This window comes from Sapajus apella, unplaced genomic scaffold (genome assembly GCF_009761245.1).
Source record: "Sapajus apella isolate SASKATOON/1434 unplaced genomic scaffold, GSC_monkey_1.0 scaffold4, whole genome shotgun sequence".
Taxonomy (NCBI): Eukaryota; Metazoa; Chordata; class Mammalia; order Primates; family Cebidae; genus Sapajus; species Sapajus apella.
Window position 1 is genome coordinate 51,249,983 of NW_022436944.1, and position 19,564 is coordinate 51,269,546.

At 39.7% G+C, this 19,564-nt stretch overlaps 1 protein-coding gene across 1 annotated transcript in view; it reads left to right on the forward strand.

The window, feature by feature from the left end:
- Nucleotides 1–8,641: 8,641 nt before the first annotated feature.
- Nucleotides 8,642–19,564, forward strand: part of STT3B (STT3 oligosaccharyltransferase complex catalytic subunit B) — a 103,054-nt gene continuing 92,131 nt past the window's right edge. Inside the window, exon 1 of the mRNA XM_032268439.1 lies at nucleotides 8,642–9,026. Coding sequence (XP_032124330.1) covers nucleotides 8,713–9,026 — 314 coding nt within the window. The 5' untranslated portion in view covers nucleotides 8,642–8,712. The remainder of the gene's footprint in view (nucleotides 9,027–19,564) is intronic.

Consider the following 19,564-nt stretch of genomic DNA (forward strand, 5'->3'; position numbering starts at 1 on the left):
GATGGAGATTGCAGTGAGCTGAGATCTCACCACTGCACTCCAGCCTGGCAATAGAGCAAGACTCCATTTCTAATAAAAGAGTCTAGGAGAACAATAGTGAGTTAGGGGGAGGAGAGGCCTTCACAGAGGAAACCAAGGCAGAACAGTGGAGAAAGCATCTATCTGGACAGAGTGTGGGGTAGGGAGCTGCTGAGTGCAGGGAAGATGACAGGTCGTCCTGTTGGCTTAGTAGAGTTTTGCTGAGCCCCTAGCACTGTTGTTTGAAATAGCTTCCTGTTTGCTCTGACGTATGGCTGTACAACTGCAACGATTTGTGTCTGTTGCTCCTCTGTGCATCCTTTTAATAAACTCCATTACCCAGTGACCTAAATATAACTCTGTTCTTTGAAACTCAAAGAGCCTCAGAAACCCACACTATCAGAAGTAGAATTAACACCCCAATCATATTCATATACAATGCTTTAGATGTTTAGATTTTTATATTAAGTATGTCCCTTCAGCTCCTTTTAATTTTGTTATTATTAAAATTATAATGTGGTTTTCTATGTTATAACTTCTAGCTAATGCAACCTCCATTCTTTATTGTGTCGCTAATTTAATAACCAACAAAATCCCTTCTAATTCCTTAGTAAATGAATTTGTTCTGTGTAATTATTAAATGTAATACATTTCTTCAGTATAAAATTTATTGTACCTAAATTTAAAATTAAGCATTTGATATATCAACAATTTACAATAATAAATAGAGGAATTTTTTAAATGTGTAATTCTGAAGTTCAAAATCTGTTAAATTCTCTTGTTAAGCTAGAGAGAATCCCTATTTCAAATTTTCTGTTTTCTTGACATCTATCGGTTGAAATCTTTGTTTTATAGGCTTCTGCTTGGAACTTCACTGACTTATTTTATGATCGATCACATAAGAACATAACTTAGTAAATTCTCTTACAAATCTGTGACTGCTTGGATTAAAATTTTAAAAATACAAAAACAAATCTATGGGCATAGGTGATAGATAGTATTGCATCTGAAGCACTGTAATTATAGTTAAAATGCATTGAAAGAAAACATTATTTGCTGAAGTAAACTATTTATTCATCTACTTCTATAAAGTTCTCAGGAAAAGTAGACAGTTTAGTTATACATCAGGAAGGCACAAAACTTAATGATACCAAAACTAAATAAAATAATTCCCTTTCTATCAGGGGAGGTGTTTGCTAACAATTAGTTTACCTTAAAAAAATTTGTCTGAATTTCTTAACACACCATAAAAAATCCCTTCATTGCTTCAAAGGTATTTTCACGAAGTACACATTCTAGAATAGATAACCTAGGGGATATGCTAAATTGAACAGAAGAGTTTTTATTTTTCAAGAACAGGTTTGCATGAATTTAATGTAGATGACCTCATTTTCTGAGCAACTAGCAAATAACACTATACATGTTAATGGTTTTCATAACATTGGAGCATACTATTCCAATAATTATGTTTAAGAATATATAATCATTAATGGCAATTCTGCCTCATTGAGTATGTGAAAAGACTGTCTTAAATATTAAATAAGTACTCTTAGCCTTACTCATAAAGGAAATGCAAATTAAAACTACCAGATTGCACCTCATTTGTTGGCCAAAAGCCAACAGTTTGTTAACACACTCAAGTTGGTGAGCCCTAAGAAATGGGCTTCTCACACACTGTGGGAATGCAATTGGTACAACCCCTTACTGAAAACAACTTATCTATCGAAATTACAAATGGACATACCCATACCAAATTTTCCTTATGGTAATTCCAATCAACATACTTACACCTGGGCAAAATTACTTCTGTATAAATGTATTCATTACAGATTTATTTGTAATAGCACAAGACTGGTAAAAACCCAAACATCCACTAGTAGGTGATTGGTTGAATTAATTATGGTGCATCCTGTGGGATACTGTGAAGCCATAAAAAGGAATGAAAAGTGCTCTACGAGCTAATGTAGAAAGATCTTGAAGATAAATGTTTAAAAAAATCAAGATGGGAAAAAGTATGTATAGCATGGAAAAAATGAAAAAGTAAGAAAATAGCTTCACATGTGTTTGCATTTCCACCGAGAGTGTTGAAAAGATACAAAATAAAATAATGAAAACATTTACTTATAGGGATGAGGAGAGGGAAGGATTTATTTGGTTGTCAGGAGACAGATCATGAATGTATTACCTCTGTATAGAGTTAAGCAAAAGGTAATAATAAATAATAAAATCAATTCTCAAACACAGGCTAAAAAACCTTAGCTTCCAAGTTTGCATCACTTCAAGGAAAAGAATGCTCTAGTTCAGGGATTGGCAAACTATAACCTTTGGGCCAAATCTGCTTTGCTGCCTATTCTGGTAAATAAAGTTTTAATGGAACACAGCCATCACATTTATTTGTGTATTGTCCACGGCTGCTTTTCCAAACAGTGGCGAAGTTGAGTGGTTGAACCATATGGCCATAAAACCTAAAATAGTTACTGTTTGGATCTTTATAGAAAAACTTTGCCAACCTCTGGTCTATATTGATATCAGGTCTGAATCAAGTCACAAATGAATAAGGAAAGATGTGTACCCCCTCCCCCACTTAAAATACTTCTTTTATACATTCATCAAATTTTATTTGTTTCTGCTTTCTAGGGTATGTGCCTTTATTTAAAATTATGTATTGACAAAATATAGTGTCATATACATTCTTCAGATTCCATATTCTTTGGTGCTAATTCTATCTAACAAGCATACTATAGTGAAAATATCTATGCTCAGGTTGCTTTCCTCTTGGTCGAAATTCTACATCCTAAATATAGTGGAGAATTCTCTTTTCCTTTCTCCATCCAGTCCTGCTTGCTTTCTGTAACAGTGCCACCGATTTCCTACAAGTCAGGTTTGACCCAACTTCAACTCCAGGATGGCTTAAGCCAATGAGTTGCCTAATTCTCTTGGCAAAGGCACTTAGTCAAGAATTGGCATATAGGCCAGGTGCGGTTGCTCACACCTGTAACCCCAGCACTTTGTGAGGCCAAGGTGGGTAGATCACCTGAGGTCAGGAGTTTGAGACCAGTCTGGTCAACATGGTAAAAACCCATCTCTACTAAAAATACGAAAATTAGCTGGGTTTGGTGGTGGGCACCTGTAATCCCAGCTACTTAGGAGGCTGAGGCAGGAGAATCGCTTGAACCTGAGGAGTGGAGGTTGCAGTGAGCTTAGATCGTGCCACTGCACTCCAACCTGGGTGACGGAGCAGGACTCCATCTTAAAAAAAAAAGAAAAAAAAGGAATTGGTACATGATCTAAGACAGATTAATCACAGCCACTAGAACCCTATTTCAGGACTTCTATTTGTGCTATTAGGAAAACTAGACATGCTAAAAGAAATGAAGCTGTAACTTAGAGCAATATAAAGTCAGTATGGTCATGGGAGGTGGTGGTGCCAATGAGACCTAAGAGAAAGTCTGCTAAAATAATTTCTGGGAAAATGTTTTTCTTAAAAAAGGAAAGACATATGTGATTGGCATCTGGAACATGTTTTTCTTAAAAAAGTAAGGCATACGTGATTGGCATCTTCCTTCTCCTAACCTTCTGCCTCAAATGCTGATGTAATGTCTGGGGCTGCAGCAGCTATCTTACAATAGTGATGCAATAATCAAGAGAATGAAAGCCAATACGCTAAGTGAATTGAAAGTGTAGGCTGGGCGCAGTGGCTCCTGCCTGTAATCCCAACACTTTGGGAGGCTGAGGCGACGGATCCCTAGGTCAGGAGTTCGAGACCCACCTGGCCAACACAGTGAAACCTCATCTCTACTAAAAATACAAAAATTAGCCTGGCGTGATGGTACATGCCTGTAATCCCAGCTAGTCAGGAGGTGGAGGCAGGAGAATAGCTTGAACCTGGGACGCAGAGGTTGCAGTGAGCTGAGATCATGCCACTGCACTCCAGTCTGGGTGACAGAGTGAGACTCCGTCTCAAAAAAAAAAAAAAAAAAAAAAAGTGTATTAGTAGGTTCAGTCAGGAAAACAAAGACACTCTAGGTACTTCAGGAATAAAGGGTTTAATCAAGAATGATTACTTACACTAATGTTAAATGACCATAGAGAATAAAGATAAGGGAAATTGTTGCCTGAAGATCAGGGTCAAAGAAGGAGACTTTGAAAACTTTAGCTTGAAGGACCGAAGCAGGGATCTCTTAGAAGCACTCTAGGAAACTGCTTCAAATGTCAATAATCTCCAAAAAGCTCCCCAAAATTGTCTTAGTCAATGACAATTATGTAAGTGGTTCTCACATGAGCCAGAAAGATGTGTAAAGCTTACATTTGCCCATTCGTCCTTTTTTTTTTTTTTTTTGAGACAGAGTCTCACTCTGTCACCCAGGCTGGAGTGCAGTGGTACCGTCTCAGCTCACTACAACCTCCTCCTCCTCCCAGGTTCAAGTGATTCTCCTACCTCAGCCTCCCAAGTAGCTGGGACTACAGGGGTGTGCCACCACACCTGGCTAATTTTTGTATTTTTAGTAGTGATGGGGTTTCACTTTGTTGGCCAGGCTGGTCTCGAACTCCTGACCTCATGATCTCCCACCTCGGCCTCCCAAAGTGCTGGGATTATAGGCGTGAACCACCGCACACAGCTTCATTATTGAACATAGATTGAATGTTTCCTTTGTGCTAGGCACTGTCCTGTTATTTTCGTGTATTGATTCATTCTTCCTTTTCTATCTGAAACCACCTCTCTGTCTTTTTGTCGACTGAGCTCCCTTCACTGACAAAGTAACATGGAACCATACAAGAAAATAATCTGGGAAAAGTAGTTCTCAGCTTCTCTTATGCAATGCAGAGGACAGCATAGAAGCGGGTGAAAATGGTATCTGAGAATTCAGCAAAGAGTGTAAAGACAGAAAAAGCTGAAAGTTTCTTGAACAACTGACTTCATACCAGCAACCACCTTTCTCTGGATTTTACTTTATGAGAGAAAATACACTTCTATTTGTTTAAGCCAATTCCTCTGGCCCTTTTAGAAATCAAATGCATGCCTCACTGTTACAATGTCCTTTTTTGAAAACCATGAGATAGTAGGCATAGAAATATGAGTTTTTAGAAGTACTAAAATAGAAAATTAATTTGCTATATATGATCTGGAATCTTAAGACTGGAGTGTGGTGTTGTTTCAATGGTAGCAAATAAAGATAAAATGTGACAGTGTCTCTCAGCTCTAGATTATTGGCTCGTTCCCAAGTGTCCACTGCTTGGCCTTCTTTTTCCTTTTCCTCTGCTTCTGATGCATCCTTTCCTCCCTCCAAATCTCGCTTGTCAAGATCCTACCTATTCTTTACGACTAAGCCAATTGCTTCATGAACACGTCCTTGGTGACTGCCTAGACACGAGCTCTCACTCTTCGCAGTGATCATGATAGAAAACATCCTCCGTCTCATACTGGATTTTGAGCTAGATTAAATCACAGCAATCCCCTTATTCCTCTATCACGAGGGCCAAAAAACTCCGATCTGCAGGTGTGGTTGTAGTTATTGAAGAATAGCCATGCCTGTTCTCTTACATATTGTCCATTGCTACTTTCACGCTACAACAACAGGGTTGAGGCCAGAGCGGTATGGCCCACAAACATGAAACTATTTTCTGTGTTGCCTTTTACAAAAAAAGTTACCCCAGTTCTGTTGGATTATAAATTGGAGGTTATTATTCATTATCCTGTCTCCTACAGCAGCTAGGTGTTGTCTAATTTTGTAAGGTGTTTTATTGGAAGCAGGCATTTTCTGGCTTAAAGAAATAGAGAAGCATTCTGATGAGCTCAGGTCATGGAGAGTTATTTTAAGGCATCCAGGGAGGTAAGTCTCATAGCCTATCTGCCACCGTTCTGGATATAGAGTAGTACCAGTAATATTGTGAATAACCAACATAGATTGAATGTTTCCTTTGTGCTAGGCACTGTCCTGTTATTTTCGTGTATTGATTCATTTGTTTCTTCTTATAACCCTAAGAGAAAGGTTCAATGCTTATGTACACTGTAAAGATGAGGATACTAAGCAGCAGAGATGGGAAGCAGCTCGCCAAAAGCCATGTGACTCAGAACTAAAGTCAAGATTTGGTACCCAGTAGTGTGTCTGCACAGCCTGTGCTTTAAACCATCACACAGTACTCCTTCTTGGCAACATACTTAAGGCTTTCACAAGGTCAAAACTTTGTATCTCCCTCTCTGCTTCTCTCCTCTACTGGGGTGATGCATCCCAGTTCACTCACAGTGCTCGGCATGAAGAAGGAGCTCAATATATATTTGCTGGATGCATGAAAGAATGAATGAAGGTCAAGAATCAAAGGGGTTTCATAATGCTTGTTACCTTTATCACTACCCTGTATTTGCACGTTCTTTAACAATTTCCCAAATTAATTTCAGATAAGCTATCTTTTAAAATATTAACAACTGACTTTAAGAGCAGAAAGGGCAACCCATGCAGGTGACTTGTCCAATGCTACACGACTGGTAAGCAACAATTTGGGACTAGAACTAAGCCTCGTCACTTTTCAGCCAGGCCTGTGGCCGTTAAAAGCTTAAAAAGGAAGCAAAAGAAGATAATGCAGAACTTAATAGGGAATCGATACACAAAGGTAATAAAATAGAAATACCCAAACAAAATAAAAACACACATTTTATTTTAGGCTGATAGAACTTTGGTTCAGGGAATACAGACAAAATCCTCTGCTGTCATTTTAGCATGCACCGTTTGAGCTCTGAGGAAAAGCATGCCATCTTTCTCTGTACAATAGGGGCAGTTAATATTTTATCCTAATTCTCATTAAAATGTAGATGTTCAATAAATGTTGGCTATTAAATTGTTAGTGAGAAAGTCTATTTCTGGAAACCTTTTCATTATGAGAATATTTATTTTTTTGGTAATGAAACAAGAAAAATTAATCACTTAGCAGGTTAAAAGGGTATTGGAGTTACCTTGCTTTCAACGAGTTACCTCAGAGTAACACTTGTTCATTTATCTAACATTTTGAAAAGGCCACTTATTAATACTGAAACACGATTTGTAGTTTAACAATTTCAAATCACCTAAGAAAATAATTCAGGGCCTTTATAATTTTACACCAATATGCCCTTTAATATCCAGATGTTACTTACCTAATAAAATGTACAATTAGCTGTGAATTGACATGAACAACTAATCAAGTACTTACTGAGCACCGATTATGCTGAAAGCTCCATAATTTCTACGGGGTTTATATCAGAGCGATTCGTGTCTCCCCACTACCTCACTTAGTTTAAGCTCATCTTGCCCTGAGTTTATCTGGTAGCACTTTATTTTTGCGGACAAGGAGGGACGTGGGGAAAGGAAGGGCACAAAAATACAAGCTAGACGTGTAGAAAGTCGTGCACAAGAATCTTCATTCCGTTATTTAGTAAAGTCAGAACTGGGTAACAGCCTAACGTCCAGGGTAGGTTAGTCTCGCTCATTCGACGGAACGTATGCAGCCGTTCATGTATTTCTGCATTTTCCAGGGAGCGTACAGTACTTTTGCAATTTCGAGTACAAACGAAAACGGGGCGAGAAGGTCCAATTTTGCCTGCTGGAGCTAGGGGCGCGCTTGCCTGCTCCAATGAGTTTTCAGTGCCGGAAAACTTGTCTTCGCTCACATTCTGGGATTCCCGCGGCCGCAGAAGCCGGAGGCGGGACGTGGAGCGCAGTGCGCAAGACGGGCCGTATCGCTGCCGCCGCGAACTCACTCCCAGCGCCAGGCGGGGAGCGCCGCGGGCCGCAGAGCCCATCCGCCAGACCCACGCGCCGAGAGCTAGTGTACTGCGCCTGCGCGTCCGTCACGTGGTGGGGGCTCAGCGCAAAGCGGGTTAAAAGTCACGACCGCGGAGAGCCCGCGAGCGTGCTGCTGGTCTGTGGGGCGCTCTCCGCGTCCTTTAAGCTGAGTTTGACCGAGGCTTCTCCACAGTTCCCGCCCCTCGGCCCAGCTCAGCCCCATGAACCTAGCGGAGCCGCCTAGTACCCTTCCTCGCCGACCGCACAGGCGCGCGAAACCGCGTCTTTCAACTGACAATGAAGCCGTAGCCGCGCAACTCGGCAGCTCCGGGCGAATGGGCGCGAGGCCGGGAGGGGGAGGGGGGACGGTCGGGTCAAGCTCCGCCCCAGCTCGCACCCCTATTGGTGGGTGCCGCGGTTCTGGGCCCGCCCCCTAACGGACCTGTCGCTTTGTGACAGGCGGAGGGGCCAGTTCCTGTCGGGCCGGGGGCGGAGTCAGAGGTTGCTTGAGCTCCGCCCGGACTCCAGGGGGCTCCTCCCCCTGCTCCTCTCGGCTGGGCGGGCGAGAGAGGGAATGTCATTGCTTCTCAGAGCTGTGGTGCCGCCTCCGTCTGCTTCTTCTCTGGCGCCCTCGTCCCGTCGGCTTTCGCCGCCGCCGCAGCAGCACTGGGGATACGGATGGCTAGTGGGGCGCAGGGGCCATCTGGGTTGAGAGAGCGGCTATCGCGGCCGCTGCTGAGGCGGAGACTCCCCGCCGCCGCTTCCTCCACCCCCAGTCCCCCGGCCTCGCGGCGCTGAGGGCGGGAGCGCGCAGAGCTCTTCCCTCCTCCTCCTTTTTCTTCCTCCTCCTCCTCCTCCTGGTCCCCGCCCAGCACCCCTCGCACCAGGCGGCGGCGGCGGCGGAGGAGGAGAGCTAGACCCGCCGCCGGGGCACAACATGGCGGAGCCCTCGGCCCCGGAGAGCAAGCACAAGTCGTCCCTCAACTCGTCCCCGTGGAGTGGCCTCATGGCCCTGGGGAACAGCCGGCACGGCCACCACGGGCCCGGGGCCCAGTGCGCGCACAAGGCGGCTGGCGGCGCGGCGCCGCCGAAGCCGGCCCCCGCGGGGCTGTCCGGGGGGCTGTCGCAGCCGGCTGGGTGGCAGTCGCTGCTCTCCTTCACCATCCTCTTCCTGGCCTGGCTTGCCGGCTTCAGCTCGCGCCTCTTCGCCGTCATCCGCTTCGAAAGCATCATCCACGAGTTCGACCCGTGGTAAGTGCAGCGCCGCCCCTCCCCCGCCCGCGGCCCGTGGGGAACCGGGACCCGCTCCTCTGCCCGCCGCGGCGCTCCCCGACTTGGCCCCACGACGCCGCCGCCGAGCCCCGCTGGCGTCCCGGCTGAGGCGGGCGTGGGTCCCGGAGCTCCGGGCGCGCCCCCTGCCCGTGGGCGAAGTTTGCCCTGAGCCGCCTGAGTCGGGGCGTAGGGGTACGGGAACGAAACCTTGACCCTCGGCGGGCCAAGTGTCACGACTGCCAGGACGGTGGCTGCAGGCTCTCGCTGCCGGCTCTGGTCGCCGAGTCCGGACCCGCCACGCCGGGAGCCGGCTGGTAGCTCCACCGCCGACTCTTGGCGGATTCCCCGCCCTCTTCGCCGGCTGCTTTCGCGTTCTTTCATTTTTACGAGCGCGTTTTTGCCAATTCAGACGGAATCGGCCAGGGGCTGCCCCGTTGCCGCTGGAGGTGGGTCCAGATGTGCGGGAACCCCGGCTGCTCACCCTTGCAGTTCTACGCTTTTACTGTTTCTCTTTTTGCTCTCAAAAAAACAAGAAGGGAAAAGGAGAGTGAGCGGGGTGTTGGAGGGAAGGAAATAATATCCCTGAAAGTGATCTGAAAGCTAGCTACTCTTATTTATTTATCATTAGGCATTTTAAAGAGCGGCTTTTTTTCAGAGCTCTTAAGTGCACTCAGCACCTTACTGTTACACTAACGTCTTGGGTTGCTTTTTAGAACGAGATCCTTACTCTGTTAGCTACTGTCACCCTTGTGTGTTATGCACAGTATCTGAAAGCATTGCATTAGTTTCTTTATCGGTCTGCAGGAAGGTTTATGCATAAGAGCAAACAGTACCACGGTGATTGGAGTTCTAGATGATAACACCGAAGTTGCACGTAGTATAAGGGACTGACTGAATGTTTTAGGAAGTTACCCCACTCTTAAGAACACTAGCTGACTTAGATATTACGTTGGTCTGTGAATTATCTGGATGGGAAGATTGCTTTATTTTCACCACTTGCCCAACCCGAGTTTGGATTTTTCCCTCTGAGTTAGGATTTTTCCCCCGAGAGTATGCCTTTTAAACTAATTTAGTGTATCTTGTTAACCTGTGCATCTTGAGTTAATCTTACTTCCTCACAGCTAGACCTAATTAAATTTAAGATATTTGTTTTATCATTTGAAATACAAAGATAATCTTTTTAGACAGTTACTAACTATATAGACAATAAGTGTGTGGGGGGGGATGACTTACCTGTATAGTAATATACCAGATTTAAGTTCAGCTATTACGGTGAGAAAATTTGATAATGCAACATCTTTTCAACACCAGAGGGGCCCACTTATGGATTATTCAATTTAGATCAGTTAGTTACTTGTGACAATCTTGCATGAAATGTTTTAATTCTACTTTAGAAGTTTTGATTTTTTTTCCTAACACTAGTATTTTTAAAAGCCTTTTTGTTAATGTGCGATCACAGAAGAAGAAATGTGTGGACTATTTCTAAGCCTAAGAATACCTGTGAAGCCTTATTGACAAAATATTCTTAGGTGGTCTTGCTTTGAAACACTTGAGCAAATTAGATGAAACTGAAATTGGGACCAGAAAATGAAAACTAGTATTTACTGAACAATGTGAAAAGAGAAAGTTCTCTTTTCAGATTAAAATAGCAGAAATATATGGTTGACCAAACATTTCAGGTAGCAAAATTGTGAATATTTCCATAGTAACATTTTTACAAATCGAAGGCTGACTGCTGTTTGATAGTAACTCCGGGCCTGAAATTAAAGGTTGTGGAAAAAAAATCACAACTGAATGTTGAGAAGATTTTTGTCATTTTTCCTTAATAGAAATCAGCATCAAGTCAGCCAAAGAGCCCGACTAAAATTGAGTAATGTAATAATGAAAAGCCTTATTGGGTTGCTTAACAGATAAAGTGGTGAATTTTTTTTTTTTTTTTAGTGTAGCTGGGAATTAAGTTTTCTTTCTCCAGTTTCAACAATATGCTTGGAGGGCATAACTCTTTTTCATGCACATGAAAATATATTTTGGCTGGGGACAGTGGCTCACGCCTGTAATCCCAACACTTTGGGAGGCGAAGGCGGGTGGATCACCTGAGATCAGGAGTTCGAGACCAGCCTGGCCAATATGGTGAAACCCCCATCTGTACTAAAAGTACAGAAATTAGCTGGGCGTGGTGGCGGGCATCTGTAATCCCAGCTACTTGGGAGGCTGAGGCAGGATAATCGCTTGAACCTGGGAGGCAGAGGTTGCGGTGAGCCAAGATCGCGCCACTGCACGCCAGCCTGGGTAACAGAGAGCGAAACTCCATCTTAAAACAAAAAGAAAAATAGATTTTGCTTCATTCTTTTTTTTAATCTGTGAAAATGCATTTCTGACAGATTATCATTTAGCTAAATTTGTACCATTTGAAAGTATATACATCTCTGTTTTAAAGAGCTACTTAATTTAGGTATTTTTCATAGTTATGTTTTTAATATTGACATTCTTAATTAAATGTTTATACTCATGATGTTAGATAATCCTGCTTAGTAGTAAAGAGTTTATGTAATAACGGAAGGTCCATATGCCTTACTGTGAATGGAGATTTGTCAGTATGAATCTAATCTAATGTATAATTCAGGTAACTTAATGAGAGAATCAGGTTTCAGACAAAAAGAAAAAATCTTGTTTTCCTCTTGTTTTTCTTTTCATGTCTTTTGAAGATCTCAAGTAGTAGGCATCTCATTCATTCTTATTGAATTCTTAGTCATTCTTTTTGAAAAGATTAAAAGGAAGAGGATGTGTAGACTGCCTGCCATTACTACTTTGGGCTTTTAAAGCCTTTTTGAGCTTTTAAATCTTCAGTTTTCCTCTACAGCTACTAATAGCCACAGTGCTTTAACTGGTCTGTAGCTGAACACTCTAGTGTTATACTAGTTGAAGCGTTGCTCAGATCACCATCATACCATATAGCAATGACACAGACCTTTAATTGTGTTTAAATGTAACTCTCAGTTTCTGTATCCACAAACCAGTTTATTCCGGCCTCCTCATATCTTCCCTGACCTCTTTTTCCATATCTCTATCACTGGTTTCATTTCTGAGTCTTTTTATTGAAAGGTTTGCTTTCTCTGTTTGTGAGCTATTTCTTTAAATTTTACAGTAGTTCTTAAATTGTACAAAAGACTCAAGTTAGCTGCCAAAAGTGACTCTCTTCACAGAGTTATACTTATTTTTTAAATTTGTCACACAAGTTATTTTATATATCTTACCAGTTTTCATAAGGGGTGGTGTGTGATTTATTTATTGAAGTACACTGCACTTTTTTAGAATTTAGCAACATTTTTGGGGTTTGACTTCACTTTAGTGAATCCCCCCTTATCAGCTGAGTTGATCAGATATGAGGAAGCAGTCTGAAAATATGTTGTCTGTACTTGGCCAAACGTAACCACTTTAACAGCACTTAACTATACCTTCTTTTCATCTGGAGCAAAATGGCGTTTTCTACATGTTTTTATTGTAATTGCTAATATGTTAGCCAGATATCTTTTCCATATCCATTATCTTGTTAAATTGTGTAAACCTTTCCTGTAGAAGCGATGAAGTTCGCTATGTGAGAGCTGCCTTTTTTTCCTGCCTTCACAGGTTATATAGTGGGTTCTCCCTAGAGAGAATTCTGTGAACCTTAGGTTTTGGCTGCAGTTAGCACAAATGCAGCAGATGCCTTTTTGCTGGGCAGAAAGTTGCAATTTAGAGTTGGAACTTGGAATGCAATTTTTCCAAAGAAACTATGGCATAAATAGGTTAATTAGTACAGACATATTTTCAAAGGAGTGATAAACCTTTGGAACATAAGCTGCTGTAAGTTGGGGACTACTTCCTGTACTTTGAGGTCTCCATGTTTTCCTTCACTTTGCAGATGACAGAAAGCGGCTGTTGACCTCAGTTCTGAAGAAAACAAATTGGTAGCAAAACCAGTTTTAGAACACAAACATCCCCAAATCTTAAAAAGTCACTTTGACTGTGGGATCATTAGCATCAGCAGTCCAGCTGCACTTCAGACCAGGTATACTGTTACTAATTACTGATTTCATTGACAATTGAAATTTTTCTAGCATTGAGCTTTGGTTTCCGGAGTGCCTTGCGTGCTGAATCGTATAAGATTGGTACTACTCCCATTTTGTTTAAGTGTGATGGCTTCCAAAGGTATTAATCATGGATTCCCTGAAGGATAAGCCCTAAGGTAGTTAGACTCTATCATAAATGCCCTTAGGACTTTTTCTTTCCACCTTAGGGTATTCATATCTTGAAGGCTAGCTTGGATAGGACTTCATGCCCCTTACTGCCATGAGTAGTTTGCATAAAGACAACATTGGTTATAAGCTTTAGAAACTCAACATAAGCGTTTACATCGTAGACCCTGACCCAGTTGTTAATGAATATGGGCTAACTTAACTATCCTTTCTGTACTTAATCAGTTTTTATACTCTTAATAAATTTTGAGTGGTTAAGAAAATGTTAACATTTGTCTTTATTGTTACATCTTAGTATCCGTCAGTGCACAAGTGCTCAGAAATGAAGGATGGAAAGGTTAATATTATTCTCGAGTGACCAAATATCATGTTTTTCCTCTCAATTTGTTTACTTTTAAAACCTAATTACCTTAGAGAGTGACAATACTGCAGTTAACTTGATTTATAAAGACCCCACAATTCAACAGACCTATTGCTAAACTTTATGAAAATTTCAAATACACAAGAAGGTTTAATTTTATAGTGACCACATATACTCTCACCACCTAGATTCTACAATCAATATTTTACTTTGCTTTAGCATGTCTTCATTACTACTTTTAAATCTTGCTTGTAGACAGACATTATTTACTATGATGTGAAGAATATCACCTTTGTTCCCAACGCCATGATAGAGGATTTATTTCTGCATAGTGTTTGTTTTCTATATTATCTGAATCTATGTATATAAATGCTGTTTCTGTGTCCTTAGACTGAAGTTAGGATCAGATTCCATCATTCCAGGTTTTGGTTAGCGACTTACCTGAGTGCATTGTAAGCCAATGCATTAGCCCCATATCTGTTAAATAACTTGGCTTTGCTGAATCTGTTGTCTCAGAAGACACTCTGAAGTAGTTAGATGAATATTGTTGTTGATGTTGGTTTTATTAGGTTTAATTTATGTGAAACTCCTAAATTCTTTGAATTATTAGAAGCCTTTTATAGGTCAGCCTGTTGTCTCTGTCATCTATCACCCAGAGGTAATGGTTTAGCTTTAGTGTGATTGCAAAAGTGGCTTCTGTCAATCCCTACAATAAATAGGGAAAAAAAAAAATTTTCAAATAATATAGGACTCACAGATATACTATATAAGCCAAATTAATACTGTCGAAAGGAGAAAACATAAATGGTTAACCTGCTACTCTGTCTTCAAACCACTATCTACTTCACCTGATTCTGGTATTTTTGTATTTAAACCACTAACTCTTCTGAGAAGGCTTCAGTTCCTTACTTCTGACCATGAGTAATTTCCAGGAATTTAGAAATTGATGGAAAGTGGCAATATTGTAGGGTTTTTTTTGTATGTTTGTTTTTAAAGAAAAATGCGTGCCTCACGCCTGTAATCCCAGCACTTTGGGAGGCCGAGGCAGGTGGATCACGAGGTCAAGAGATCGAGACCGTCCTGGTCAACATGGTGAAACCCCGTCTCTACTAAAACTACAAAAAATTAGCTGGGCATGGTGGCGCGTGCCTGTAATCCCAGCTACTCAGGAGGCTGAGGCAGGAGAATTGCCTGAACCCAGGAGGCGGAGGTTGCGGTGAGTCGAGATGGCGCCATTGCACTCCAGCCTGGGTAAAAAGAACAAAACTCCCTCCCCATCCAAAAAAAAAAAAAAAAAAAAAAGAAAAGAAAAATGCATTAGGAAGTGAGGATTCCTGTTGGGGGAGATAGGATCAGTTGTCCCAGAGGCTCCCATATTTAGGTAAATATAGGTTAATCTGCATTTGTAGTCTTGCCAGGAAATCTAACCACTATTTAGAATTTAATGTTTTTGGGAAAATGCTTTCATAGTTTCAAATGAAAAACATTAAACATATTTTGGAGTATAATGTGTACATAAATTGGAGAATGCCTCTTTATGTTGTTCAAGGTTGTATTATTTGTAGACAAATGAATCTAAAAAATTGTGACTGTTGGTGCTAATTGACCACTCTCAACTGTGACTCGTTTCTTTCTGTGGAACTTAATGTTGCAGGATAACATTAATATATGTTTTAAATGGTAGCAGATGCTTAGTTTTTACAGTGTTTTACAATCCAGTGACATCTTAGAATTGAGGAGATGAGGTGACATCTTTTATTTCCATAGACAAAAGATAATTCAATTCATTATTTCCCACAAGAATTGAAGGATACAGGTCGGTCTGACTCCAAAGTCTGTTATTTTTACTACACCCTCTGCCTCCAGGGCCAGCCTAAATAAAAGTGTCCTCTGTTTAATTTATGTTTTTTAATCAGCTGCCCCGATTTAAGTCTTGACATATTGGTCTATGAAAATACCTCTTCACAATCCAGGCTCTAGCTGAAACTAAGCTTACTAGTTGGATAATACCTGATTACTTTTATTGTCTTGATGGAGCAAAGAGATGAGTTGATGGTTTTAAGACTTTTAACCTTCAATTACTACAGGGTTTTCAGAAACTCTGAAGGGAGTAGCTGAGAGGAAAAGATGATCAAATCCTACTGAATATTGTTCTTATTTAGATTTATTTTGTCTGTGAAAAGTTCAGTGAGATTGGAAGCCTTAAGCCATGCCAATTAAGGGAATTGGGAGATGGAGAGCTGAACTTTCAGAGTAGACTCAGGATTCTTTAACTCACAGGATTTTTAGAGTGTGTGTTGTCTGCCTGTCTTCATATTGTCTAAGAAGCTGAGGACCAGAAGGATGAAATACTTTTTCTAAGGTGATACAGTTATAGCTTGGCTAGATTTTTTTTTTTCCATTTTCTTTGCACTGTGTTTGCTTTAGAAGGGAATATTTTGAGAACTTGTTTGAAAATATTACTTCAGAAGATGAGGGGAAGTTGCTTTCCTATCAGTCAATTTAAATTGGCGGAATTGTAACTGCTGACAGTTCAGGCTTAGATACAGAAACACATGGAGCTTTTGTGTGGGGGCTTGACTTACTTAGAATTGATTATTTAAAAAATTATTTGTACTGATTGTCTATAATTTCCATAAATTAGTAGCATAAGTTTTAAAACTTTATTCTTTCTTGCCTTTTTTCTCATTCTTATTAAAAGGGAAATATTAGTGCATAAAGACATACTTAAAGGAATTTTTATATTAGGTGTTAAAGTATTGATGATTAGTTGATAACCAAGTTGATAATAATGCTTTCTTTGGGGTTTTCTTTTACTTTCTCTCTGTCTTGCTCTCTCTTTTCATGTCTTACAGGTTTATTAGCTGTTCTCAGGTAGTTAAAGACTTTTCTCCTGAGTGTGGTATTTTTTTCTTTAGTAATAGCTAGCCATCCCTCCAACCTGTAAAATCCTTCAAATGAATTGTTTTTAAACTTTAAATATTGGTGCTTTGTTTCACTTTCTGTCGTCTGCCCCTTATCGATAGATAATGTTGTAGCATATAAGATATATATATATGTGTGTGTGTGTGTATGTATGTATGTGTGTGTATATGTGTATATATATATATAAAATATATATATTTTATATATATATTATAAATATATATATTTATATATATATTTATAATATATATAAATATATATATATTTATATATATTTATAATATATATATTTATATATATTTATAATATATATAAATATATATATATTTATATATATATAAATAAAATAAATAAAAAAAAAATTTTATTGTTGTCCATACTATTAAAAAAATAAAATGAGTGCAGTGAGATTTTTCAAAATTCTATATGCACAGCTTATTGTTTATTGCTGGCTAAATTTGTCTTAAGGAGAACACAGGCCATAAGGAGTTGAAGAAAAGGATCAAAACTGGAAACTCACGTTTGATCGCTACGCCTACCACATATTTATTATCTCATGCCTATTCTTAAAATACCAGTAGCACCTGTAGACTATACCCTATTTAAGAAGGTTTATTATTAAATTATTATACATCTTGTGCAATCCACATCTGAAATGGAGTACAGAACTATTGGAAGGCAGAACTATTGTGCTGTTATATTCTTTGAAAATAAGTATTAAATGTTTCTATAAACAAGAGCAAAGAAATGAGTTCTGCAAAGGATTTCATTAGAGGAGAAATTCAGTTTCGAGTTTTTAAAACAATTTTCTTTTGTAATGAAGTATGACACATTCTGAACAATGTAAATCTAATGTAGAGTAGAATGAACACCCATGTGATTCTTACCCAGATCAAGCCCATTGATTGCCAGCACTTTAGACAGCCTGGCATGTTTCTCAATCCGTCCCACCCCCAGACTTTATAGTGATGACATCCTTCTTTTTTCTCATAGGTGGTAAAGCTCTGTGTGCATTGCTACACAATACAATTAATTTTGCCTATTTTTAAACTTTAGATAAATGGAATTGTGGCATTTGTGGGGTTTTGTTTGTTTTTGGCTCAGCGTTTTTTAAAGACATCATCTTTGTTGGTCAAAGGGTTGTTGACAGTATGTGAGTAATAAAGTTCAGCAATAATTTGACTGACCAGTTGTCTTATTCACCTGTTGGGGTTGCCTGTTTTTTTATAGTCTCTAGGAAAGAGAAGGGAAAGGTATTCCTCTCTGAGGTTTAAAAAAATTATCTCAAGGCTGAGCCCTTGAGCTGGAGACATCCTTAAGGGTCTAGAGTAACTTTGATAAATTTTTTTGAAGGTCGTAATTGTCCAGAGATTTTTATTTTTCAGCAGATACCTAGAATATAAGGAAGTAGGCAGGAGAGGAGAGAGAGACATCATTGTCTTTCAGGAGACAAATGATAATCAGATAAATGCAAAATTACTAGTTTTTAAACTGTGACTTTTTGTCAGCTATTACTTTAAGTATTGTATATTAAAATTAACATGAAGAAGGGATTGGTTGGTTGATAGTTCTTGAAATCAGGAAAGAGAATAGTGAGATTAGAGGTCTGAACTGAGGGATTTAGGAAAATCCTGAGAATGGACTGTTTGTTGTATTGATATTTTTGTAAAGATTGTCAATCCTGGTTTTTAGGTACTTTGTTGTTTGTTTGTGTAGATATAGAATTTTGCATATCTTGCAATTAACATAGTTAATTGTTAGTTGAAGAAAAATTTAAATCCAGGACTGTCTTTCTTCAAACTACATTTAGTCAGCCAATATTTCCACAGAATTCAAACTTAATATTTAAACCGAGTGTCTTAGGAAAGGTATACATACTGTATCCCAGCTTCACAAAATCCCATGTACCTGCCAGAGAGTAATTATAAATGGCTCAAATTAGGCTCTATTTGGATAATGGTCCAACTGAGTGATTTAAGCTATTTTTATACCTCTAGTGTACTTTTTGCATGAATTCCTCAAGTGGAGATTCTTTTCTGAGCTATATTGACTGTTAAGAAAAATTCTGGGCCAGCCTGGTGGTGTCGCTCACTCTTCGCCTGTAATCCCAGCACTTTGGGAGGCTGAGGCGTGTGGATCACAAGGCCAGGAGTTCAAGACCAGCCTGACCAACATGGTGAGACCCCATTTCTACTAAAACTACAAAAATTAGGCAGTCGCAGTGGCAGGCACTTGTAATCCCAGCTGCTTGGGAGGCTGAGGCAAGAGAATTGCTTGAACCCAGGTGGCAGAGGTTGCAGTGAGCCGTGATCATGACACTGCACACTCCAGCTTGGACAACAAGAGTAAGACTCTGTCTCCAAAAAAAAAAAAAAAAAAAAAAACGAAGAAAGAAAGAAAAGAAAAATTCCAGGCCCACTACTTTTTTTTTTTTTTTTCCAGAAATAACAGTTGAACATATATGTTTTTCGTGAGAGGTCTAGGTACAGGTTTTATTAATATGAATACAAAACAAACTTAGTTTAAATTTTACTGAGGACTGTCTATTTGGCTAACTAGGCCATAGCCATTTTGAAAATTTTAACACCTGTATATATAAAAACACTGAAGGAGACTTAAGTTATTTGTTCTTTGCCAAAGTTGATAAGATACTGTTGTGATGATTTAAATTTTGGTGCTCAATTTTCCTCTGATGAATATAGTAACTTACTACTATTATTGTAGGGAGACAAAAGATTATTTAAGGCAAGAACTTTTTTCTGATCTTTTTAGGATATCCTACATGGTACTAGGAGCATGATGCGCAGTGAATATTAAGACACATCCTTTATCATTAATGATAACCACATTTTATGTTTTGGTTATGATAGTAATAGTACAGTAAGTCTCTATTGTGCAATACTTTGATAAATTTTGGATTTGACTGTAATGTAAGATCACATGTGCAGTGAACATCATAATCCTGCTTTCAATAAACGTCATATTAATATTAATAG